Source organism: Anastrepha obliqua, chromosome 2, assembly GCF_027943255.1.
Source record: "Anastrepha obliqua isolate idAnaObli1 chromosome 2, idAnaObli1_1.0, whole genome shotgun sequence".
In the NCBI taxonomy this organism is placed as follows: domain Eukaryota; kingdom Metazoa; phylum Arthropoda; class Insecta; order Diptera; family Tephritidae; genus Anastrepha; species Anastrepha obliqua.
This window is the reverse complement of record NC_072893.1, coordinates 6,083,651-6,109,903: the sequence shown is the minus strand read 5'-3', so window position 1 is coordinate 6,109,903 and position 26,253 is coordinate 6,083,651. Positions and strand designations below refer to the sequence as shown.

Genomic DNA, 26,253 nt, shown 5'->3' with positions numbered 1-26,253 from the left:
TACACGAATAAAATATAATTAAATATAAAGCAAAAGCAATATTACGGATTTTTAGTTAGATGTGGAAAACTTAATTTACTTATAACACATAATTTTGATATTCTCTTTGATATTTTAAAATATGACATTTATGGTAGATAGAGCCTTGGTTCCCAAGGCACATAAAAAAAAATTCAGAGAATCCGTCAACCCTATACACAGAGAACGTTAATGGTAAACCATATACCATATATCAATGGTATACCATTAACGTTCTCTGGAAAATACGCGTACGAAAGTCGTGTAAAAGTAATTGATAACAGAGGAAAAGTCAAGACCGGCAATAAATAAAGAGGGGGAAATAGAATAGCCAAAGAAGAGATTATCAAAATTAGCAATGAAAGAGCAGAGATAAGCACGACGCGAGTAGACAAAGTACATATTTATTACTATTAAACAAAAATACCAAACTAAACAAAAACTAAGTAAACTTAGACCATTTAAAGAAAACCTATCGGCATTAATGAAACTTTTAAAACCAAGTTGGGTGCATCATGATGGTAAGTACTTTTGTTCCCGCGACCACATGGTTACTGATCGAGATGAAATTTGAATAATATCTATGCTGAAAATTATTCTCATTATTGATAAAGATAAGCCAATCTTTTCGGTGGATGTGCACCAGGAATGTCTTAAATTTGCAACTGGTGGTCAAGGCTTGGATTCCGGTCGGGTAGTAATATGGAACCTACTCCCGGTGTTATCAGAAAAAGTAGAGCAGGATGAAAGTATACCGAAGATGCTGTGCCAATTGGACAACCATTTAGCTTGTGTAAATTGCGTGCGTTGGTCACCCAATGGGCAAATGTTAGCATCGGGATCGGATGATAAATTAGTTATGATTTGGAGAATGTCGAAGGTACTGTAAAAGCAAAGTATTTTGTTAAATTATTTAATGGAAATTCTAATCATATAGGGACCAAGTGGAGTTTTTGGTACGGGTGGTCTTCAAAAAAATGCCGAATCGTGGAAATGTGCAGCCACTCTTCGGGGACACTCTGGAGATGTACTAGACCTTGCATGGTCGCCAAATGAACGTTGGCTAGCCAGTTGCAGTATTGACAATACTATTATAATCTGGGATGTGCAAGCTTTCCCCAATATGGTCACCACATTGCGGGGACATTCTGGGCTGGTCAAAGGAGTGGCATGGGATCCCTTGGGCAAGTTTTTGGCATCCCAAAGTGATGATCGAAGTGTCAAAATGTGGAAGACGAGCGATTGGAGTTGTAGCAGCACTATCACTGAGCCTTTCAAAGGGTGCGGAGGTACAACACATATACTACGTTTATCTTGGTCGCCAGACGGTCTATACCTAGTGTCAGCTCATGCTATGAATGGTGGGGGCCCAACGGCACGTATTATAGAACGAGAGGGGTGGAAGTGTGACAAAGACTTTGTAGGACACAGAAAAGCTGTAACATGTGTACGCTTCCATGACACGGTCCTGACACGCCAAGCATCTAACGCAGATAGGAAACTACAGTATTGTTGTATGGCGATGGGCTCAAGGGATCGATCTTTATCAGTTTGGATGACAGCTTTAAATCGCCCGTTGGTTGTTATACACGATCTATTTCGTGACAGTATTTTGGACCTTTCTTGGGGTCCATCTAAATGCATTCTGATGGCATGTAGTGGCGATGGAACAGTTGCTTGCTTGCAATTCTCTGAAAGCGAACTGGGAACTCCAGTGTCGGACGAAGAAAAGGTTTGTGAGGTGTTGTTTTCGAATAGTTTATACTTTTAATAATTCAATCAGTAGAATTCATTGTTCCAAAAAACGTATGGAAAAAGTGTAACTCTCGAAAATGGATCCGGCGGTGCCGCTGACATACTAATTGAAAACCCCGAACTGCTGGCAGATGCATATGAGAAGCCTAAGGCGCCAACACTACCCACATCAAGCACAACCAGCCTTAAACCTTTCGCAGCTCAGCCAACGGTGTCTGCAGGGGAATCAAACGGACACCTCGACACGGCAGCTGCCACTTTGTATTTAAAGGGAAACGAAGAGAAAACCCATATTAACGCATTTAGAAAACAAACAGAAACGAGAACTGCTGACGGAAAACGGAGGATTACGCCGGTCTTTGTGGCGCCTAATGAGGATGTGTGGTAAGAATAATTTTTATTAAAATGAGTTTGTCAAGTTTTGGTCAACATATTTAAAAATCAAATATTTTCAAGTGAGTCGAAGAGCACACTGAGCATAGTTTCGCATCCTCCTACCGCCGCATCACCAACTATATCCGCAGCAACCGAAACTTCGGAAGTAAATTCAGCAGAAACGATCGCATTTGAAAAACCGATGATAACTGAGGCACAAGAGATGTATGAGCATATTTTAATAAAACAAATTTCATTATTATCGACTTACCGCTCATTTATGTAACCTCATTTCTAGTTGCTTAGATGCTCGACTTATAAAAACTACAACATCTGCTGCCAAACTACAGCCACGAAAAGAAGACAACAGTTCTGTAAAGTCATTTCCGTTTATCGTCACTCCAAAATCATCTAAAAACACTACTACGGGATCTGCGATATCAGTAACTGATCCGTTACTTGCAGTTCTTAAGCCATATCAAGCCTCTACTACTGGTCCCAAGTTGGTTATTAACCAAAACACAAAGTGTGAATTCCAGAAAACTGCTCTAGATCACAGAGTTCATGTTCACAATGGGTATTTAAGTACTGGTAGTGGGTTTTTAGCCAAGGTGACTGGTTATAACATACAAAAGCCAGCTCAAATAGAAAAACTTTGGGAAATATTAGTAGGTGCGTTTGAGTTATATTCCTTGAAATTATAGAAAATGATCAACTTGTTTTCGCTTCCAGGTTCACCAATTGTTAATTTGAATTTTTGCCATAAATGCGTTATGTTGTGTAGTTTGGATGGTACACTGCGCTTATTGGATATGAATACAGGCAGAGCTAAAATGCCAGTCATAAGTATAAGTACAGCTGCCGTACAGTGTGCATTTGTAAGTAAAGCTTGTGAAATGTACATTTTCTGTGATACGAAATTCGAGTAATTTTTCATATCTCCCAAAGTGTCCCAGTGGTCGTTTGGTAGGCGTGGTGGCAGATTGTGGCACTTTGCGCATTTGGCATATTGAGGAACGACGCATTTTTTTAGCTACAACTTGTAACGAAATTGGCGGAAAACTCGGCCCAGTTGTACAATTCAATATAACGGAAGATGGCATACCTATGCTCCTATTTGCCAATGGCAATGCATATTCATATTCCGCGCAACTGCAATCATGGCTTGTGCTCAATAATAAGGATCCCTTAATACGACATGGGCTTCAAACAACAATTCCCAAGGACTTTCAGAAAAACTATTTCTCTTATCCCCTGATCTCCACACAAGCCGCATCTAATACATTCGCTGCGATGAGCACATCGGTGGACATGTAAGATTTGAGCCATAATAGAATAATGAGCTCAAGAAAATATGCAACACTGAGTGGTTAATCTTATTAACATGTCGCGCTTTTTTAATATGTTTGCTTTCAGGAATATGCATGACTGGCAATCAAGCGCTAAATTAAGCTTTATAGAGAATCAGATTATGCTGGCAGAAACCATAAACTCCGCAGAAGAGTTACTATTCTGGTACAATATGTATGCTTATCAGCTGGCTCTAAGCGGCACCGAACAACGTTTAAGGTTACTATTGGATGATTTACTTGGTCCATCAGCACCTAAAATCAGTCCAGAACACAAAATACTGGTAATATTCAATTCCTTAAAGCAATCGGACAAGTTCCATAATTCACTTCTGAGTGAAGTTCAATGCAATAACCAGAAAAATACAATTACGAAATTTACTCTGAAGTGTATTACAGCACCTGCCCGATTATCATGTAATATGTATACATAAATTTCTATTTATTTGTATTTTTATTCCAACAGACTGTGCCAAAGCATCAATTACTGGCGAACGTACTCAATATACTTAAAACACACGCAAAATGGCAGCGTTTGTATATGGAATACCATGAGCTCTTTGCGTTTTGCTCCAAAGCAGATTCCAACGTTAACATGGACACCGATATGACGACGGTGCATACGAATGCGGAAGCAAAGGCATCTGTAGCGAAATCAGAAGGCGAAAGTGAATTAGTATAGCCATTACAATGCCTGTTTTGTATATGTAACTGTTAATACAAGTAAAGTAAAGTAAAAAAGAAACGACTGCCAAACTTAAAATCATGCTAAAATTGCTTTTCCACGAATATGTCGTGTACACAGTTTTATTGTATGTAGGTTTTTAAAAATATTTATAATATAAAAGGGAATACAAACGCAAACAATAAATGCGCATTATATCTGTTTTTCTCATTTTGTATTCACTACTGCATATACGCTGGACCAGGAGTGGGTACGCTTTTTAGTGGTGAATCAAAATCTATTTCTTGTTGCTCTGGCATGGGACCTTCATGTATAGTCGCGCCGATTCGTTCCTGCAGTGTCTCATACAATTTGTGAACTGTCTCGTTGTGGCCAGTTGTGGGTTGTATAGCCTTCATAAGAGTGGCCAATCTCCCCGGCGGCAATTTATTGTGCACATACCACAGTAACTTTAGCATATGCCTCGTGACATTATCACGAGTTAGCCCGGCGAAAAGGAACTCATCGAAGAGTGTAGTACAAAAATCTTCAGTTGAAAATTCATCTGCCATTGGAATTAGCAAAGCGATCTATAAAGGTAAATTAATTTTAATACAGTGCCATGAGTGCCTACTATTTAGGTATATGCATGTATGTGAATCATTTACTTACAAGTGAATGTAGAAATGGATCCTCGTATGCGCGATCGTCCTTGCAAGCCGACAATATCGCCAAAACACGTAATACTCCAACTCGATCCTTTAAACGCGCCGTGTGTAAGGTATAGTACATGGCCAATATACTGGCAACTGAGCTTTCCTGGATATATGCCTCAACAGCATCTGGTGCTGGTCCAGAGTGCTCAATCGTACAAAGCGCTGATTCGCGTTCGTCTGGAGGTAGCTTCGAATGCAAACTGCGACATTGATCGTCCACCATAAGTGACATTAGGGCCGGCAGAAATTTCGTTACAACCTGGCAGTCAAGTTTTGGTTCTTTAAAATCTTGCGAATCGATCATCACCCACGCACTCAAGCCCAACGCGAGCATACGTAATAATAAAATTAGAATGGTATTATCTCGAGGTAGTCCCTCGTTGTTGATCAAATGTTGTAAAATCTTTATTGCTGATGTAGCCAGGAAATTTATAGCGTATGGGTCGCATAAAGTCATAGATAAATCACCTAAAACTTGTTCTTGCCCACGCTTTATGTTATCTAGAAATCCCTGCAGTTCACGAGATCTTTTTATGTCTACATTCTTTTCACGAATACAAGCATCCAAACACCAAGTAAATTTATGACATGGATCTACTGAAATGATTTCCTGCACTTCCAAATCGTGCAACGCCATCAACAATTCGGCGCGAAGTGTACAATAGTGAACGTTGCGGGTGCGCAAAAATAGAGTACGTAAAAACTGCAACACCATGTCGTACAGCTTGACACTTTGACCTATCATATTCGCCAACTTTTGAACCACCTCTCCCTGACGCCGCACTTTTGGTGATGGATGGAAAAAGAGGTTGTTTAGATTTGTATGATCGAATAGCACATGCTCTTTTTCACGGATGTACTGCGATAAAAGTGGTGAAACTTCGTCACCAAACAGCGACTGATTATCGCGCCAAATTTGTCTTTTCACTTCCGTATCAGTATCCGAATACAACTCTCGATCGCGTACCAAAATACGCAAATATTTGTCATCAATGTGTTGAGTATTGCGTAAAATGGCCATAACTACTGGTCGAAGCGCTTTAACTCGAACAACTGGAAAGCTTTTTACCAGTAGTTCCTTCAGTTTTTTATCACGTTCCCGTGGGTCTTTCTGACCTAACTCGTTTATGTGTGCAATTAGCTTTTCACGCAACTCCTGTGAATTAAAACATTTCGTCTGAAAATCATTGTCAAAATTAACACTGCATTTACCTCCATAAGCGATGTATGAAAGTCTAAGCGACGCACGCCATGCAAGTCCAGCAACGGCAACATCGGGCGCAAAGACGGCAACAGTACCCCATTTTCCAGCTAAAATACAAAGAGCTTTATGTGATATTAATATCACATACATACACACATACCTGAAAACTTTCAATCGCCTTCAGAGGATCGGTGCATGATGTGAGCGCCTCCCTGAGGTATGCCTGTCCTGGAATATTCACTTCCTCTAGTCCAGTGCCTGCAAACTTCGGTGGCACTGACATTTTTAATACGCTTTAATAGATAAAATTTCTTAATTTGTGCGTGAATTTAGAAACATCTGAGGTTCAACATTTATTTATTTTATTTGCATGATACAAAAACTCACTGTATAAGGCCGTCGTTACGCTGATATTTTGTTTGTCAAACACCGTGTAATTGTTGTCATAGATGATTTTGTTGTTGCACCGAAGATGAAGAGAGAGACAGTTCGCCCACTCTCACGGCGAATAAAAGTTTGTGCTGCCAAACAGACGTAAAATGTGGTGCTACCATTGTTATTGAAGATTGCTTCACAACTAGGCATCTCGACAAAAAATTTTTAATTAAATTCAATGGTCAATTTCTATGAAAATGCCAATCGAGACAGAAAATTGATTGCAGTTGGCAATTCACGTGAGGAAATTTTAAGACATATATTGTCATCATCTATAAAGAAATCGTATATTTTGTGACGCTCACATTGGAAGCGTTTTTGATAATTTTAGTTTTCCAAAAATTTGCATATATATCCCTTCTATACAAACCAGAATATCAGTCTCCTTCTTTCCTCTTTATCGTATAAATCAAACAATGCTTTCAAACAGTCAAGAGCGCAGGCACAACTATTAGCTTGTATATATTATATATAATTGGCGCATACACCGTTTTTTGGGTGTTTGGCCGAGCTCCTCCTCCTATTTGTGGTGTGCGTCTTGATGTTGTTCCACAAATGGAGGGACCTACAGTTTCAAGCCGAATCCGAAAGGCAGATATTTTTTATGAGGAGCTTTTTCATGGCAGAAATACACTCGGAGGCTTGCCATTGCCTGCCGTGGGGCGACCGCTATTAGAAAAATGTTTTTCTTAATATTGGTGTTGTATCGAGATTCGAACCTACGTTCTCTCTGTGCATTCCGAATGGTAGTTACGCACCAAGCCATTCGGCTACGGCGCCGCTATTAGCTTAGTTGGCGATATTTCCGAAGTGCTTTTAACATAACATGACAATGTAAGTAAAGTACTGCCACCTTCCAAGGCGAATTGAATACTGAAGGTGGCGCTTTCTCAGAATTTATTTTTCCCGATTTTACAAGCCTGATGTTATGCTCCTCTGCAACACACAACAAACGAACAAAACAAACGAAAGGAAGAGAAATTACATTTTAGTGAAAACTCGGTGAAAGGCTTGGTAATATTGTGATTTGTGAGATTTAAATTAAACAAACTAATGAAAACGAAGTGCCGCGTAATAAATTGCGAAAGCACGAATTATAAAAATACTCCCAAATGCCTAAGATTCCGTGGCAAGGCAGTGTGGGCGTGTACGTATAATTTCTTGTGTTTGGTTGTTTTCATTGCTTTCGCCTACTCTTCTTCTTCCCACACAAGTAATTTCCGTCCTTTTATTTGTTTATTCATCGACTCTTACGACACAGCGAATCCGGAAGGCACAATATCATTCTCTATCATTCAAGGCGAATCTATTGAAGGTGGTATCGGTAAATCAGCTGATTTATGTTTTTTCTTTCGATGTGTCCATGTGGCTGTCAGCCCAGAGTGAAACAAGACGAGTTCATTTTTTGTTCTTTACTTTGTCAATACTTTTCTTTGACAATCAAACGTACAAAATATTGGTATAGGTCTAAGGGCACCACCTTGAATAATGCGCCTTGCTGTCATTCATTGATATGTTTGAACAATTGATGCAATCGACTAAAACATCTCGCGACTCGCCCATCACTAACGTGAAGAAAGAATGACATTCTCTTGGTAGAAGAGTACATTTGCGTGCGCAGGCATTTTTTAAATTAATTCCATACTGAATTTCAACGTGAATAGTTTCTATTATTTAACGCGCGTGAAATTTGTGAATGTAATTTTTAAATTTTAGTGACGAAAAGTGAATTTTCAATGTTTTATTGACAGTGAGTGAATTAAATAAACCGAAAAATTGCGGCATTTTAAACATTAACATAAACATAAAATCCAAGTAGAAAAAGGATCTAATTTTTGTGTTACAGCTGTGATTATATATGTATATGAAGAATACAATAATACACTACACAAACGTTTTTAAGTTGTGTTTATCCTAGCCTTATGGTATTAAAGCCCGGCCATAATTCATCTCTACAATAAAAAAATATAATTTGGTGGGGCGATGTTGGCGACCCAAACATGTATACGCATTATTTTCTAGGTATGTATATATGTGTATATTCTTCGTATTTCTCAGGGAACATAAACTTCTCTACTTTTAGAAATCTTTATTGTTATGCTTAGTAATGTATGTGTGTATGTACGGCATACATAGATACACATATTAATATTTACTGATTTGTGTTTCACTTCTTTCGTATACAAACGTTGATCAAGGTTTCGTTACTGACTACTTTTATTAGATTAGCTGTAGTTCGATTCCTTTTTGAAACTACGAAAATGCAAGCCTCATGAACATTTAATTCAACAAATATGCAGACTTAACTTTTAATAAACTGACATTCGTACATTTTACGAAAACAGTGGGAGAATACGGGACGACAGCACACCTTTTTATTTGCGTATGTACCAACTAGTTGGTTGCGTTCTCAACGCGCATACATACAAACGTGATTTGGTTTTTATTTTGATGCCTTTAAACTACCAGTCAACAGTTCTCCGTTTTCATTGTGTGCATCATTATTTTACGGCTCCATTATTTGTTTCTAACAGCCGGCTCTAAGTTTAGTTTTAGTATATCAGTAGATGTTAATATGAGATTCCCAAATGTACATATGTATTTAAATACGAATTTCGGCTTACTTTTTTATTCAGTTGCATATTATTTTTATTGGATCAATACTAGTTGCCGATGAAGCAACTTACGAACTTTTTTTGTTATACGTTGTGCTATATGCTTCCTGCCAACTAACTCGTTTGTTGGCTTGTATTTTGTTGTTTATACTCAATACAAGTTTTGTTTTGCACTCACACACATTTTTTAGTTTTGATTATATTTCAAACAAATACATGCATATATAAATATATATATATAATATATATATATATAAATATATATATATACATATATGATTATATACATACATATGTTTATGTGTACTAACATCGAGTGGTTCACAACTATTTCGTGTATTATTTTTTTTTCTACGAAAATCTGTAAAATTTTGTATTTAAGTTACATTTTAAAAAAACTTAAATGTACATTTAATATGATTACAAACAGAAACTTTGCATATACATACGTAATGTCACAGCGTAACTTAATGCGTCTTGACGGCCCCCCTATTCTTAACCCTAGAGAGATAAACTACCCTTTGCAGATGCTCCAGCTCGATGAACATATTGCTATTAATTATTCATGCACTCTTGTAATTTATGTTGAAAAGTATTTTAAATTGCATTTTAAAGGTGGCAATCTCACAGAACAATGATCGTTCAGCGTGAAGAAATAATGAAATATCTTCTACAGGGCGAACAGGTGTGGTTTACTGTTATACTTAAGAAGTTAAAGTGGAAATGTGTATTTGTATCCTTTATTGACAAGTGTACATTGAAAAAGATATCAAAAGTTTTCATTACAAATTACATTAGTTGCTGTCCTTCCTGAGACCACTGCTACTATATTAAAATTAGTTAGCAAGAAATGGTCTGAATATAGAGTGGACTACATGCTCATAGTTTTGTTCTTTCGAAGTGCTATACCAACGCCTCCAACTACTTTTAGTCTTGCACTTGACATATCTGCATTTTTTCTTCTCTTATTCCACTTGTCTCATATGCAGAGAATGTTCTCTGGATATGTGCGTAAATTGCTGAGGCTAACGGCTAACAACAATAATATCACAACAAAACACAATCGGACAACCCCCAACAAACGAACTCAAACGAACTATACATTGCTGCAAAGCTCAGTGTTTGTTTCACCTCGCGTTGTGCGCAATACTCAATCAAAGCATCGCAAAGTACAGTTTTTGCATTTCTGTTGTAGAGAATGGCACGATTCTTATAATGTATAACGAGTGATAAAAATGAATGGGGGAATGACAAAACAAAAGTAAGCAGAACTAATTACGGTAGAGCGGAATGTGTAAAAATGATATCAAAAGCTAATGCAAAAAGGCAGAGAAAAAGGCACCGCGGAATATCAACAAAAACGAGAGCGAAAAGCGGCATTAGAAAGGGAAACGAGTAAAAGCGGAGAACGTTGATTATACCAACATTGGAGAGAATGGGTGTTATATCACTCATAGTTGCCAATTTAGTGCTTTAAACACTATATTTGGTGCTTTTTGAGAATTAAAACGCCACAAAATGGTTTAGGGCCTAGTGATTTTTTTCTGAGGCAAAATGCAGTGTACATGAATTTCTCATTGACAGTTCAAAACAATAAATTATTTGAAATATTTCGACCTTACCGTGGGTGGAGAAATATTAATTTAATAGAAAGATATACACCGGGTGTACTTCAAAATATGTTGGTCTTGTTTGAAAATGTGAATACTTTAAAAGCAAAATTCGTAACCGTTTACCATTTCCTTCAGTAAATGCATTTCTTCAGATAAAAAACGGATTAAAAAGATAAAATTGTTGCGACAATTATAAAATACGAGGTGATGCAAATTGTTTACTATCTCGGTTATAAAAAGTGAAGTAGCTTTTAGTTTGGTAAAACGTTTTTTTTCCATGATTTCTGGAATCAAAAGGTGACAGCACTGAATACATTTTCTTTATTACAATATGTTAACGTTGTCCGGCAGAAGTGCAACGGAATGAAGTGCGCAAAGAATACCAAATATCAAAGCTAAGCGAGTGTGCATGGCGTAATGAAAACAAAATGCAGGGTTGGGAGTATATGGGTAGCAGAGAACGTTAATGGTGGGCAGCTTAAAAGGATGAAAAGTGAAAAGAGAACATGAATATCAACAAACTGTGTTATCGACTAATCAATAGTCGGTTTCCACAACAGTTGAGGCTACATTACTGAAACGTCCCAAATTTATATACTGCCAAGGACTGTCACTTCAATGGGATTGTGGATAATGTTTTATGTACATGTATATGTAAGTATGTGTGTATATAATATATATCACAAAATGTATACCTAGAGGGGCATTGTTTTTGAAATATTTCCTATTTGGAATGGTGTCAAATAATATTTTTAAATAAAATGAAGTTACCCAAACCTTATATATTAATATACTCCTTAATACGTTGTAGTGCACATATTTATGTATGCGGATGCAATGTAACAAAAGCACATTAAAATACCGAATCGCGTATAATTTACTATTAATCGTATATACAAACAGACATACATACTACGTACCATGTATCTTATTCGAAAAATGTAAGAATTATGAATGGCGTGCATATTTGAGATGGCAATAAAATCATAAGTCACTGATCACAAAATAAGTGTCAACTAGCTATATACTATGAAATTCTTAGAAAGTTGCAGCTTAAATAAATAGGCAAATAAAATAAATGTTAAGGTGATACCCGCGTAATAAACATAGAAGGGAAAACAAGCATGTGTACGTCCAAAAGAGAAAATTGATAACGCGTTTCGTAGAATAACTACTAAGGCCATGGTTATGCTAGTATTGTTCGGCGAACACGAAATGTCTCTGCTTTGTTCTGGGGTGGTTATACTGAGTTTGTTGCAGAGTTGCATTCTGGTAAGCTGAAATCTAGTTATAGAATTGTCTTTCTTTCCTATTGGCAATACTAATTCAAGTACGTATAAGTTTGCGATCAATACACTTTGATACGATCGCTTAAATTTATCCCCTTTATAAGGGTCAGTTAAACACGGGTTTATAGTTATGTTTATTTTATTTCCCTTGTTAGTACAAGGGCAGCCGGTCTCAGCGGAAGAGTTGTTACAACTGATTTACATGAAGGCGACGTTAGCGTCTAAATACCTGCACTTCTACCACTAACACTAGTTACTGCACGTTATTAGCCGCGTGACTTCTGCTGCAATATTTCCGTTTATTATGTTGTGCTCGTTTTGTTGTTGTCACGAGCAAGACTGAAAATATTCAATCAGCATTATTGGTATACGTGAAGTTGTTATTTGTCTCCACGCGCAAAGCTGTAGATGCGTTGTCAGCGAAATCGTTGGGAAAGGTATTTTGGCCGGGTGAGTGTTTACCCGTGTTAGTTTGTATTTTGACCGGATGGGTGTTTACCTGTGTTAACTTATATTTACTATCTACGCACGGTAAACGAATGTACAAAAAATTTAATAAATTGGCCAGAAGATCACAGAGGTTTTATAAGAAAAGACGTAACACGCTAGACCATGATGTTTATTTAATTGCGTTTTGGTTTAATAATAAAGTATGGCAACATCACATTTTACGTCTGTTTGGCCGGACAAATTCTTTTCGCTGTGTCGTCGAACTCTCTTTCTTTTCATGTTCGGTGCAACAACAATTGCAATTGTTGGCCAAACAAAATTTCAGCATAACTATGGCCAAAAGCATATCTTGTTTTTGCGTCATCGCAAGTTTCGCTTTTGTTCACTTTTCGCAACGAAACCTTCATCGATTGCAAGGCTTTTGTGCAAGTTTCCTATGTTACAAAAAATCGTGCTATAGAAATGCTCTTTGGCCATGTGCATTTGTGCGTATGTGTGCGTGCATAGATGTCCATCATCCTTGAGCGCCCAGAGCTCGATTTTAAACGGCAGTTGGAAGAGGTGAAGTTGTGAATGGCAAACGACGAGTAGAGTTTTGGTACAACTTTGCCGTCACGTACACACAAACGTATTGGTGTGTTCAGAATTCTATGACTATTGCGTTTGTATTGGTCCGCGATTTGGGCCGTGGTTATGCTGAAATTTTGTTTGGAGAACACCATGCAATAGTTGCACCGAACACTAAGAGAAACAGTTCACCGACTCTCACTGCGAACACAATCTGTCAGGCCGACAGACGCAGTGTTGTGGTATTGCCATACAAAAAAATTTGTGAAGATTGCATCATAAATAAAAGACAGCAAAGTAAATATCGTGAACTAGCGCGTCTACGGGTTTTAAACCCCGATAATGTTTCAATAATGTTATGCCATTATGCCAATTTCTCATATTCGTTTACCATGCGTGCAGAGATCATTAACGTTCTCTGATGCGTGTAATGATGTACATATATTTCGTTATCCATTTTTACCGTATTTTGTGACTAATACATACAGAGAACGTTGATACTTGGACTGAAGCTTCTCTATAAATATACGTTCTTTGGTATGTATGCGTATTTCCATTAGTGTTGTCAATAGAAAAGAGAAACAATGCTCAAACTATATTTCAGTTTTATAGAACAAATTTTAATCAACATAATCACGGCCTTACTTTGCGGTAAGAATGATGATCGTGTTACATTGTGATTTTGCGGTGCATATTTTTTACTGTTGTGTTTTTGTTATGTTTATTATTTTCCATTTTTTCGCTACCTCACTGAACAGCTGCTTATCAGTTCCTCTCCTGTGTGTATCGTTGTCTCTCTTTGCTATTTGCTTTACTGTACATTCGTAGCTCTTCATTTGCCTTGGCCAATAAATGAAAAGCGCGAACATAACGAGTTTGATAAAGGAAAATGCGAATAGTGTAAAAAGGCAGAAGATAAAAATGTATATGAGAAGACCATGAGTATAGTATACTTGTTTAGGTTTCTTCTCTCACGATTCTTACGAGTCGTATTTAATTTTACCTTTATTTGTATGCGATACATAAAATTGAGTTTTAGCCGCGCATGTTTTCACTTGCATTGACAATGATGCCAACTCACTATATAAGTAACCTTATACACTGCTATAAGTATGTATGGTAGTATTTCGGTTGTAATTCAAATAAAAAAAAGCACCTTAATTTAAATATGCATCCATCCTCATCACAAATACAAGATTGGCAAAATTGTCAGTTTTCTTACGACTTCGCTAATACATAATTTTTGTTTTACTTCGAGTTTTCATTGTTTTGTCTATACATACATATGTACGTATGTATGGAAGTGTATAGCCGATTAATTTTTGTTTTCCTTTTTACTCTGTTTACGGATGTTTGCATGCACTTACCTGGGTCGCGTGGAGGTATGTAGTACGCTTGCACGTGTGTGGGTAAGTGTATACTCACATTTCTTTTATTCTTTTTCTTGCTTTCCAGTCACACATTCCTCTTTGTTCAGTTTCAAATTTTGTGTATTTCATATTTCATCAACTCACAACAGTGTGAGATAGAGGTAGTAAAATGGCGAATAGCGAGTAGCGAGTGGCGAGTGACTGGACATACGAACGTGCCGAAGCAGAAGTAGACTTGTGTATAGAGGCAGATTAGCTAGCAGACTCAGTTTATATTTGTGCTTGGAGTTTTATAGGCATAAATTTCAGTGCTGGCTTGAAAAATATTGGTTTTGATTGTTAAGTGAAATTTGTGGTAATACCTTAAAAGTATAAAGAATTTTCAAAGCAAAGACGTTAATTACAGTTAATAAACAGTATGTAATTAAATAATTTGGTACGTAGAAAATATGTGTTTTTGCATTGAACTGAAAAATTTTCGACTTTCGCTTAATGTACATATGTACGTTATTGGTAGATCTATGGACAAGTATGCCAAATAAAAGAAAACTATGTTTGTTCTTAACCGGGTGTGCATATGTATATACTATAACTTGAACAAGTTTTTCTTGAGAATTCGCGATGTCATTTGAACCTACTTTTGAGATTATATTTCCGTATTTCAATTAGATGACCAAAGCTGTATGTTTGCTGTGTTGTAATTTTCTACATTTACGTCGCCTCAGTCGTGTTTTTCGGTCGTTAATATCTACTTGATTATGTATTATATTAAAACTAGCTTTTTTTCCTTTCTCAGCGGTAAACCTAACGTGTCAATTCTGCATTGCACCGTTTTATTGGCTAATTTTGTATTATTAACATCTTGCATTAGACATTGTTATTGCATTGTAACTAAAATTAAACGTCTTAACTTCAGCACTGACGGTTACAAAAAGTCAGGCAACAAAAGAGCAAAATTACACTAAATACACAATTTAATGACTTCGTTGGTGTGTGTATATACCGCGAAACAGAAAGCAACAAGAGAATATAACAACCACCGTGAGTGATCTACCATAGTCTGGGAATGATTGAATCTACATAGTAGTATATGTATGTATGTAGAAGGAAACTATTTTGAGAAAATGTGTGAACGATATACTAATTTTATAAAAAATCGCGGAATCGGAAACGAATTAATTATTCTGGATATTCAAAAGTAAAATTTGAACAAATTAGTTTTAGCTGGTTGATCAAATACTAAAAGCGTAGGAAGAGATATATACATATGTATGTATGTACTATAAAATTTTCTGGTTCCCGGCTGGTTCAATGCAAAGTAGAAATATTGTAAGGTTGTACAAGGGGCCGTATTTTGTAGGTGTATTTGAATGCTTTAATTTACTAGCAAACAACAAAAACGTCATTGCCAATTTTTTGATGTCATGGCTTGGCAAAAGAGAGAAAGAGACAACGAGTTCCGCACCTCATAAGGTTGGAAACAAGAATAAATATAAATGGGGGAGAAAACAAGTGTTGCCATATGTTTTGCGATTATTCTCTCGCGCTTAAACATTTTAGTTAAGGCGTATAATTAAAGTGATGGCATTCGAGCAACAACCATATTTTTCAAATTAGAAAATGGAATGGAAAGAGAATAGAGGAATGGAATGAATGACTAATAGATACAATTAGATTCACGCGCATTCACAACACAACTATCCGTCATTTCGTTTTACTGGCATTTCTAAAGTAAAGGCGAATTGAAGAAGAATTGATATGCCTTGATTTTGGACGGTTCGAGATGGAATACAAAATTGCGCTTTCCAAATTCGCCTTGACGTCAGTGCTGCGAATAAATAAACAAAGGAAGAGAAATTACTTGTTTGTGAAGAGGAAAATAATGCACTTGTTAACCAAGGTAAATCTTCTTACGGTGGTGTCAAGAACATTTGTACATTAATGACATTTGTACATTATATGATCAACAAACCAGGGATGTACAAAGTTGGAATGTTTGCTAAAGAAACTACAGCGATGATAAATAAATGAAGTGAAATCTGAATTCTTTTCATGTCCCCGTATTGAGGCCTTACGTTTTGTATTGCATAAGTACTATGTCCCCGCAGCGGGGCCTTTCGGCCGTTAAGGGTTAAAGTAATTTGCCTATTTCCATCAGCCGACTTTCACTCTTGTGTACCAAAAGCAGAAACAAAATACATGTAACTTTTCTCTTTTGTACTTGTAATCATTCGCCCGACGCGACACTCACTACAAATTTTAACAAATATTCATTGAGACCTGCGCAAACGGGCGTCACGATGTACGGGTTAGGTACGATATTCGGTAGCAAACTATGGCGGTACATGAGAGCACTCGAACAGAAGCGGTACTACCGGTATAAGCAGAGTTGAAATTTAGTGCTACAGATCTAACACATATTTTATTTTAAAAAATTTCATTATAAATTTTACTACAAAATTTGCCATTTTTCTTCTAAAATTTATTTCGTAAACCCATTTTCATTTTGTAAAGCAATTATATTTAGAACTTTGCTAGTTAAAACGAAGATATAAGTATGTGTTTACAAAATGTTTGCTATATCGTTACCGCTTGGAAATATTTAAGAAGCTCACTTTTAAACATTTGCAGACAGAAATTTTTCTGTCACTACGTCGTTGAATGTGTTTATACTATCATACCTTTTGTTTTCTTCATCGAAAAGTGCTGTTACTATAGATAGCAATAGTTCGTCTTCAGAACTTCAGGTGCTATCACGAAAATCAGATTAACAAATATAATTTTAGAAACATGTATGCGTTTCAAAATGGTATAAATTGCCGTTAATTTGAACTTTGTTCACTTTGCGAGATAACAATGTTTATTTTCTGTACCACGCCTGTTTGAGTGCCTTTGCGCATATCGTTTACTCATATCGTACGGTATTATACTACCCTGCACCTGTTTGCACAGCCATTTACACTGTCTCAAGGCGAATTATTTTCAAATACTCACACATTCCGTAAGAGAATTGTAAGAATGACGCAATAAATTCTAAATTTCTGGCTTAAAGTACCGAACGCATTTTCCGAAACTCTTCGAGCTCTGCATTCAATGCTAGCCCATATGTTTTCATACGGCAAGAGCAAGACGGTTTTAGTAGTAATTTTGAAAGCTCTGCATTGGTTAATGATAGCTTGTCAAGTTTGGATCTTTCTTCACTGCGTATCCACTGTGCTAAGCGACCAAATACGCGCTGCATTATTCAGAATTGGCCGGCCAATTGCTTTAAATATCGCCATTTAAACATTTCGTTGTCCCCGTTCCAAGTGTTATTGGCTAGCGATTTGACAACCTACAACCTTGATGCGGTTTTGGACTTTAATAGCAATTATGGTTGTTGACTTCGATTTTTAGTAGGGATTTAGTAGGGAAGTAGGAAATTCCTTGGAGCGAAGAAGCGGGAAAAGCTGGAGAGATAGTCATTCATTTTGGAACCAAAGGCAAACAATCGAACAATCGTCTTCATATGAAATGAGGGCAACTCTCTCTGGTTGTTGAGTAAGTTTCGAGATGTAGAAGTTGAATAGCAAGGGTCGCGCTGTTTAGTGCGGTCTTACCTTTCATGGTGCAAATTATAGCATGAGGCTTTATAAGTCAAAACCAAATCTATCCCCTGCTTCCTTTCAAGGCGGAGGCATTGTTCCTATACAATTAAGGGTCACAATCCTGTAGGCAGAATTAAATCAAAATTGGCTAGTTTAATATTTATTTTAGGAACAGTTTTACATATCAACTATGTTTTTTCTTTTCTATAACGAAATCCTTGAAGGAGTTGGAACGAATCTGTAAGAAATTAATTATATAAACGGAAATTATATTAAAGGGAAATCATAGTTCGTTCCAATGCTCATAGTTATAGACATTTAAATAGAGAGAACATTTGGCACATTTTGAAGACGCATTAATTGTCCTTCAAAAAGTTTTGTATAACAGAATTGCGGAATGGGCACGACATAGGATTCGTTTTTATAAGGGGTTATATACAGTTAAAAGGCCGAAGAAAGCGAACTTTCCAGAATTTTTTCTGAGAAAACTTATTCTGAAAATTTGTACACATATTATGTTATCTTTTAACTGTATTTTAAGACTTAGTATTAGTAAAAATATTTATTTGAAAAGGAGCTACAGCTGATCTCCAGGAGCTTTTATCAAAACTTACTACTCGTTTTCGGTGACCACTATATCTCTGAACTGGATCATCTGAAATTGAAAATCCAAACGGATGTCGTTAAAGTAATATTAAATCTAGTAATTGATCGGAGGAAGAACCAAAATAATTTTTTTTTACGAAAAGGCGGTTTCTTAAAAAGTAAAAAAGAAAAAAATCGATTTTTGACCAAAATTTCGGCTTTAAATTGTTTATGAAAAAAGTATTTATCGGTGATAAAAAAGTTTCGATTAATTTCTAAAAAATATATTTAAGAAGCTTGTGTTAAAATTTGAGACTTATCGGTTTAGCTATTTTCGAGTTTTCGTTTAAAGTTTGCCTTCTACTTTCAAGAACTCTGAAACGTATTTTCATACATATTTGCGTGTAATTTAGAAAATATTCACCGGAACGATATAATAAAAACAAAATCGATTTTTTGAAAAATCTAACTGTATATAACCCCATAATGCAATCAGCCTCAACAAAATATAGTAAATACAACTGTCTTTAAAGTATTCAATATTACCACTAAAAAGTTATATAAAATGTGTAGTTAAAATATAGGCACGGTTATATAAATACCAAAAATGTTGCATTGAGCAGCCCGTGCTTATGTATCATCTGTGTAATATATATAATATATATTTTTATTATATTAGATGATTTTAGAAATAAAAAATTCATTATTGTATTTATTTTATCTAGGAAAATCTGCCAGGAAAATGCAAGTTAAAAGAAGCGTAAACTTTTTTGGAAACTAACTTTGAAAAGTACGTTCCATTTGTTTGAAGAGTCTGGAAACGAATTTCAGACAAGTGAATTGGAAATAATTTCCATTGAAAAAGAGAAAAACTGAAAGCAGAAAACAGAGGCGCTTTAAGATGTTCGCGTTCCACAAGCCCCGAGTGTATCGCTCGGCCGAAGGATGTTGTATTTGTCGTGCCAAGTCCAGCAGTTCGCGGTTCACTGATTCGCGCAAATACGAGCAGGATTCCATGAAATGCTTCGACCTAAAGTATCCTCGCCACGGCGAGATTTGTAATGCATGCGTGTTGTTAGTGAAGCGTTTTAAGCGTCTTCCGGTGGGCAGTACTCGACATTGGGGACATGTAAGTTGAAATCAAGAATAATGGATTATTATAAGTTGCGCCATCCCAGAGCCGTGACGTAAGTACTGAAAATGAACGAACGAAAAGAGGAAAGTAGGAAAGAGGCGAAAGTAGAAAGCCAATAATAAAAAAATAAATAAGGTTTGTTTACTTTCTGTACCGACGTCACTCAGTTGTCAAATTCACAAACGTGAGTTGAAATACTTACGTATTTTCGGCTTAATAAAAATTTTATTTAAATTATTTCTCCGGTTAACCTAAGTTTTATTCAATTACTTTATTAAAATACACACACACAGACATACTATACATATGTGTACTTATTACATTTTTTTTTTCTGTTTTTGTTTTTTCTCTATTATTATACGGTAGGTCGTCGACGCTCGGGCAGGCCCTGGAACGAAGTCCATATCGAAATACAAGAAGAGTCGGGACGATGCAGAAAATACAAGCAACAATTTAACAAGTCGATGCACACAGAATTCCAAGTCGCTATTAGCGGAGAAATATTCTAAAATTTATAAAAAAAATAAGCATAAAATAGCTACTGGTGGAGAGCTACATTCGATACACAACACACTTGAAACTATGGATAGCGATTATGAAGATGTTGCTGAGGTTGGAGAAACTTGCGAAGTCAGGGAAAGTAACCCACATAGCAATAGCTCATCTGTGCAATTTCAAACCCAAACTCGGGCCTCTCGCAAAAGGACGAACAGCATTCATTGTCGGAAGGACCCTTTAAAGACAGGCAGTAAGCGACGAAAAAGTATGCCACCAAAGAGAAATCGGTCTACGTTGAAGCTTTTCAATGATCACGCCCAATTCTTCGATGAATCAGAGTGGCAAGAGCGTAAGTCTTGCTGTGGCTTAATTCTTTTATGCCCAAAATTGTCTGGAACAATATTATTCGATACGAAAAACTTTAAGGCCTGCTCAGAACACCAATGTCCTCAAGGTGTTGAGATTAAAGATAATGTGAAAACACAAAATCAGTCTTCAATAAGACTTCAAAGGGCAATCAACGCTACAAGGCCAACGGTAGAGCAAACATCAGCGCCATCAACAGCAGTGCATAGCATTTACGAAACTTCATTACCCACTCCGGTGCCTGTTATTAATACGAATTCTACTCCAGTATTGAAGAAACATCATTTGTTTTTCAAAAGGCAGTCTGAATCTTTTCCCCAAGTGGATCTCGCTGTCAATAACAGCATAATAAATTCATCAAATAAGACTGAGTTTCTTGGAGCAATAACAACAGCTCCGGTTATCATTAAAAACAGTACTAATTCCACCAACCCCAAAAGTACAACACCGACCGTACCACATCCATCTGAAATATCAAATGGAAACAGCTCATCTACTCTAGTTTCCACACCACTACCACTACCACTAGCAATTAACACTACAAACATATCTGCCATATCGAGCATTTCCCCTTCTAGTGCCACATCTGTGAGTGCGCACATGCCGCGACATTCTACAGCCAAAGTTACAACAATTTCCCCGCCTTTGTCAACAACAAATTTGACTGGTGGCAATAGACTTTTACATAAAATTAAGACAGGAAAAATATTAAAGAATTCTCAGGAGAAAATAGGTGTCACCACGCCAGGGATTGGACGAGTCTCACCAGCGGCTGTTGAGCGGATTAAAGGTGGTGATTTGCAGGAGTTGAAACCAGTAATTCGCAGTGTGCCAAAATCGTACATACTAACGAAGCCAACGATAAATGGGCAAAAGTGCAAGCAATACAACCCAGCCGGGTCGCCACCAACATCGGCATGCGCTAACTCCGCGGCTAGTTCATCATCCACGGTGGCACCCAAGTTTAGCGACAATTCTTCCGATTCGGGTTTCGATGAAAATTTGCTAGATCGGAAATCAGCAAGTCCCTTGGTAAGTTGGAATTTATCGTGCTTTTTTGAAATCCTTAAGATTCTACATTTTTGTTATTTTATTAATGAAATTATCTATTTAGCGGGAGGATATTGGTAATGTGAAACCGGTCATAAGCCTGTCAACCGGCTTTTCCTCAACGGGCCCAAACCAGACTTTGTTGCTGGCATGCAATGAGAGTGCAGCTAGAACGCCACATATGCAAAATATGTCGCGAATGGTAACATCGAATTCTGGTGTAATGCACCAGAACTACCAACATCAATCGGCGGCAAGCAAGGTATGAAAGCGACCTCTTTTGTAGACTACATAATGAAATGATTAATATATTTGAATATTTTTATAGACTGGTGGCCGTGTTGGTTCAGCTAAAAAATCATTGAAAATTTCACAAGTCAAGCCTACAACAATATCGGTGGGTAGTACAAATAATAGCATTATGGGAGCTCACATTAAGACGACAGCGACAGCAACAGCAACACCATCTATTCGTGCAATCTACAACAATAATACAATACAACATGAAAACGGCGTGACAACGATCGTACCGGCTTCTTCGTTAGCTGCCACCACACAAACGGCTGCTATGAATGCACTTGCCCCCAGCACCGTTACCATAACACCAGCTCCGATCCATCATTTAGGGGGCGCGGCAGTGAGCCTAACAAAAAAATTAGCCACATCGGGTCTAGGAGTGAATTTAATTGCCACAAATGGCACTAGCCAGAGCAATATTCTGCACACGGTCACGAATACTGCGTCACATTTGATCAATCATACTAACAGTGCACTGATGCAGCAACATCACAATACAACAACTAATATGAATCAGAAGATAATTCTCTTGAAGACTGCTGGTCCCACAAAATACAATAATTTTGGGAGTATCGGCAGTAATGGCAACGTTAACAATGTAAAGACAACTATTGGCATGGGCATTTGTAAAAATTGACCAAATGGAGGTCGACCGAGGTTGAAGCAGCAGCGGGTAACTTAAACGCTATTTTGTCAGTAGGGATTCTGAGGCATTTTACATACACTGATATTAATTGCTTTTACGTTGCTACATAAACATATATAGTGCATATAAATAGCATATAGTCGAATAGTGGAATACTGAATGCTGACTGTGCGCCTCTCGTGACCCATCTCTTATTAAACTATTTAGTATGTAACGTTAATATGAACATTTTAAATTAGTTGAGCAAGTGTGACTACATTTTTTAAGTGCTTTTTGGCCTTATTTGTGCTAAGCATTTTAAAGTTGTCGTTGCGGTAAAGAATAGAAAATACTCTTTTAAACATATTTTTTAGTGATGAGATTCAGTGCATAATAAACACCACCATTTTCGAAATGAGGGAAGAAACACTTTTTTATCGCTGCCATGGGAGCAATAATTTCGACAGCTTTGAGAGGGTCTATATATATTTACTATATGTTTTAGTTTTATGCGCATATTGCCGGTTACAACTATGTTTAATTTCATTCTTAATTTATAAACTTTTAAATATTATCTTGTCTACCACATACATATGTATAAATACTTACATAATTCATAACAATGGGCACACGCACATTACTTTTTAAAGTTTATTTGCGAAATATTAAGTTTATGGCGAGGATAATAGGTATAAAGAAATATAAATGCCTTTCTGCTCTATATTTGTATTTTGTACATTTTTTCTATATACATCTATAGATAATATAATAAACTCGTAAATCTTTGCTATACAACCAGAATGTTTGGCATTTCATAGCATTTTTAAAGTATTTAATTTAGTTAAGAGGCAAAACTGTTCACGAAAATACAGAAATTTCTGTTTATGTGCAAATATTTTATTAGTCCCAACGCATATGGAATACATAAAAAGAAACTTAAAGGTGTATGAGTTTACTAGCAAAATCAATAAATAAGTTAAAAAAATAAACATATTTAATTCATAAGACTAAATTAAAAAAGTGGGAGAGTGTGCACAAGGGACAAGTCTTAAGAGCTGAGTCCGCCACAATATTTTCCTCCTGCCTCGATCCTTTTTGGCACAGAGCTTGTTCGAGTTTCATTCAGACTCGCTGTGTTGCACGATTTTTTAAAGTATCACGTTCGATGTGAAATTATGGCAGCTTTGGCAAAAGTACAACATTCTAGCCAACAAACTTCTTCTCTTTGTTATATTCAATCGTAAATTACCGCCAATATCGAAGCTGTGAAGGAAAATATTTATGGGAAACTGTTTTATTTTTATTTAAATATCCACCTTCACTCATCTATGCAAAATAAATGCCGGCCGGACATGAGAAAAATATCAGCTGTGTTACAAGCCTCCAATAAGTCCATACACCATCAACAAAAAACTAATAAAAATGTTTGGGAGTAAACTTTGACATGCCAAAAGGGCTCGCGCCCATAATTAAAAAATTTGTATTAAATAGTCATCAATGGTCTTTCGGCAAAAATCGCCTTATTAAAATCGCTCAAAGACACTCGAGCTGTCTAATATTATTTTCTACAAACACTTTTTTGTTATTTTCGCTGTATATTTCGGCTATTATCCGGCATAAAAACGGGCTTATTCCAATATTTCCCTGGCCACGTTGAAGTATGTAGACTTGGGATTATTCTCATTTCTGCGAAAGCATCCCCAGTGTCCCTTTTCCAAATTTCAGCGTTGGGTATATGTTGTGGTCCTGTACACCCACTTCTTTATTAATTCATTTTCATATGCCGCCATCTGATCCTACTCAATTGATCCTAGTTTCATTGGACCAAGCAGCTTTCTCTTAATTATGATGAATAGTGAAATATTCACACGTTTTAGCAAAGTTTAAGTGTGTTTAGAAAAATATTACCTTGCCGTTGTTGTTATGTGAATGAAATAACATGGGAATGCAAATTTCTTATATTCGTGAGCAGTTGTGTCCTTCACTGTATATGCCAATAGTTTTATTTTATAATAATGCCTGCTCGCAGAATGCAATACTATGTATCGAATAAAAAGTGGAAAACAACAATGAACGTTTTAATTTACTGTGAACCCTATGTAATATTGAAAGAAATTATTGAATAAGCAATCATCTAAATACATACTTACATACAACAAAAACATACTTGCATATATTCTTTAAGAAATGAACTATGTGAACACTGTAATTCATCAATTTTCGATTACCCACTTCTTGATTAGCGAGGGGAAGATTAGTTAAAACAAATGAAAAAGGCAGCGCACACATCCCAATTCGCCCAGATAGAGGGGAAAATGTCAAACCACCTTGAAAATAAGAAAATAAATCGAACGCGAGAGATTTTATAAAATCCGCAGAAACCGGGTGTTATCATAAAAAATAAACGAAAAAAGTAATAATTCCATTTTGTAGACATGTTAGCATAGTGTTTTCGTAGTTTAGAAGCATATAGTTGGCCTACTAATCTAATTTGTTGGACAGTAATATTTAAGCGTCATACGCAGACTATAAACAAAAATTAATATAAAAAACTATGAAAGCTAAAAAATGAGCAATGATTTTCTAAATAAAGATTTATTAAATATAAGAATATTATGAAACTAGATGAATTATATATTTTCTTAAAATTAAAGAAACTAATTTATTTCAAAAAGTGTGAATTTCGTTAAAAATTTTAAATTATTATTTTTTCATTGCAAATAAAGTCTGAGGGTGCACGCACGTCGAACGCACTTTGATTATTTTAATAAAATTTAATATTGGATTATTAAATCAAGACTATTTGAAACGTATTTTTTATTTTTACTAGTAACGGGTGTTTTTTTTTTTTGCTGCATAAGAACTATCGATTTGACAGCTGAGAATAGCAAACTATTGATATTTCTGTATTTAGTAAGGTTTGCCAAGTTATCATAAATCGTTTGTCAAAATTTACTTTGAAAAAATAAAATTTTTCGCGCGTTCATAGAGCACTGGCGGCATCATCGGTGCTTATTTCTTTCGAAATGAGAAAAGAGCTGCTGCCGTTTTGGTGAGTGGCGAGCGCTATCGAGCCATGCTGACTGAATTTTTCTTACCAAAAAATTTGTTAGCTAAACATGAATGGCATTTGACTGCGCACGAAGACGGCGCAACTTGCCATACAGCGCGTTTAACAATTGATTTATTACACTTTCATGGCAGCCGGCTCTACGTTAGCGGAATGATTCGGCGGGTTTTTCCCGTCCAAAGGTTGCGGCCCCAGTAAATTAAACCTGTCTAGTACACCGCACAATAGATTTATTACAACATTCAATCCACCATTGACATCATACGATTAGATTAATTGGAGAAACTAGACGAAAATTATAGGAGCGAGCTCGTAGCCGCAGCGGCCCCATGCCGTATATTATATAAAAAAAAAATTATAATAATAAAAAAAAAAAATCATTGCATCAATATATCTGTTTTTTATTATGATTTCAAGTTCTCAAGCTGTTAAAAAAACACCCGATACAAAAAAAAAACGTGAATAACGATTCAGCTTCGAAAAAATCGGGAAAAAAATGTTTTGTGCGCTATTTTGCGCGCCCAGTTTTGCGAGGAATTTAGTAATATTGAGCCTACCAGTTTTGCGAGGAATTTAGTAATATTGAGCCTAACTGCGTCATATTATATTTTGCAGACGAC

General features: G+C 36.4%; 3 protein-coding genes across 7 annotated transcripts; 2 read left to right on the top strand and 1 right to left on the bottom strand.

The window, feature by feature from the left end:
• The first annotated feature begins 238 nt into the window (after window positions 1–238).
• Window positions 239–4,385, top strand: LOC129236930 (protein HIRA homolog). The gene is made up of 10 exons (XM_054871239.1): window positions 239–539; window positions 633–898; window positions 956–1,750; window positions 1,805–2,157; window positions 2,230–2,373; window positions 2,447–2,820; window positions 2,881–3,026; window positions 3,097–3,461; window positions 3,565–3,781; window positions 3,964–4,385. Exons 1-10 carry the CDS (start codon window positions 503–505, stop codon window positions 4,177–4,179), a joined length of 2,913 nt encoding a protein of 970 aa, XP_054727214.1. The 5' UTR covers window positions 239–502; the 3' UTR covers window positions 4,180–4,385.
• LOC129236934 (negative elongation factor B) lies at window positions 4,272–14,528 on the bottom strand. 3 transcript variants are annotated; one of them, XM_054871246.1, is made up of 5 exons: window positions 14,476–14,528; window positions 6,242–6,374; window positions 6,090–6,188; window positions 4,834–6,033; window positions 4,272–4,751 (listed from the first exon to the last, which is right to left on the bottom strand). In XM_054871246.1, exons 1-5 carry the CDS (start codon window positions 14,511–14,513, stop codon window positions 4,404–4,406), a joined length of 1,818 nt encoding a protein of 605 aa, XP_054727221.1. In that variant the 5' UTR covers window positions 14,514–14,528; the 3' UTR covers window positions 4,272–4,403. The 3 variants fall into 3 exon arrangements, with proteins under 3 accessions (XP_054727221.1, XP_054727223.1, XP_054727222.1); XM_054871248.1 differs by lacking the exon at window positions 14,476–14,528 and adding an exon at window positions 6,469–6,706 and having other exon boundaries at window positions 6,242–6,392; XM_054871247.1 differs by lacking the exon at window positions 14,476–14,528 and adding an exon at window positions 6,469–6,706.
• On the top strand, window positions 8,129–24,727 carry LOC129236931 (mucin-5AC). 3 transcript variants are annotated; one of them, XM_054871241.1, is made up of 5 exons: window positions 8,129–8,538; window positions 19,318–19,721; window positions 20,094–21,623; window positions 21,706–21,903; window positions 21,970–24,727. In XM_054871241.1, the coding sequence occupies exons 2-5, from the start codon at window positions 19,494–19,496 to the stop codon at window positions 22,573–22,575; spliced, it is 2,562 nt and encodes an 853-aa protein (XP_054727216.1). In that variant the 5' UTR covers window positions 8,129–8,538; window positions 19,318–19,493; the 3' UTR covers window positions 22,576–24,727. The 3 variants fall into 3 exon arrangements, with proteins under 3 accessions (XP_054727216.1, XP_054727217.1, XP_054727215.1); XM_054871242.1 differs by lacking the exon at window positions 8,129–8,538 and adding an exon at window positions 11,101–11,398; XM_054871240.1 differs by lacking the exon at window positions 8,129–8,538 and adding an exon at window positions 14,707–14,856.
• The last annotated feature ends 1,526 nt before the right edge of the window (window positions 24,728–26,253 follow it).

Coding starts and splice junctions, on each gene's coding strand:
- LOC129236930 (XM_054871239.1), top strand. CDS start 503: ATGAAACTTTTAAAACCAAGTTGGGTGCATCATGATG. Junction 2,821..2,880: donor ACTTTGGGAAATATTAGTAG/GTGCGTTTGAGT, acceptor TTTCGCTTCCAG/GTTCACCAATTGTTAATTTG. Junction 3,027..3,096: donor CTGCCGTACAGTGTGCATTT/GTAAGTAAAGCT, acceptor TATCTCCCAAAG/TGTCCCAGTGGTCGTTTGGT.
- LOC129236931 (XM_054871241.1), top strand. CDS start 19,494: ATGTTCGCGTTCCACAAGCCCCGAGTGTATCGCTCGGCCGAAGGATGT. Junction 19,722..20,093: donor GTACTCGACATTGGGGACAT/GTAAGTTGAAAT, acceptor ATTATACGGTAG/GTCGTCGACGCTCGGGCAGG. Junction 21,904..21,969: donor ATCAATCGGCGGCAAGCAAG/GTATGAAAGCGA, acceptor ATATTTTTATAG/ACTGGTGGCCGTGTTGGTTC.
- LOC129236934 (XM_054871246.1), bottom strand. CDS start 14,513: ATGTGTGACTGGAAAGCAAGAAAAAGAATAAAAGAAAT. Junction 6,375..14,475: donor AGAAAAAGAATAAAAGAAAT/GTGAGTATACAC, acceptor TATCTATTAAAG/CGTATTAAAAATGTCAGTGC. Junction 6,189..6,241: donor AGGCGATTGAAAGTTTTCAG/GTATGTGTGTAT, acceptor TTTGTATTTTAG/CTGGAAAATGGGGTACTGTT.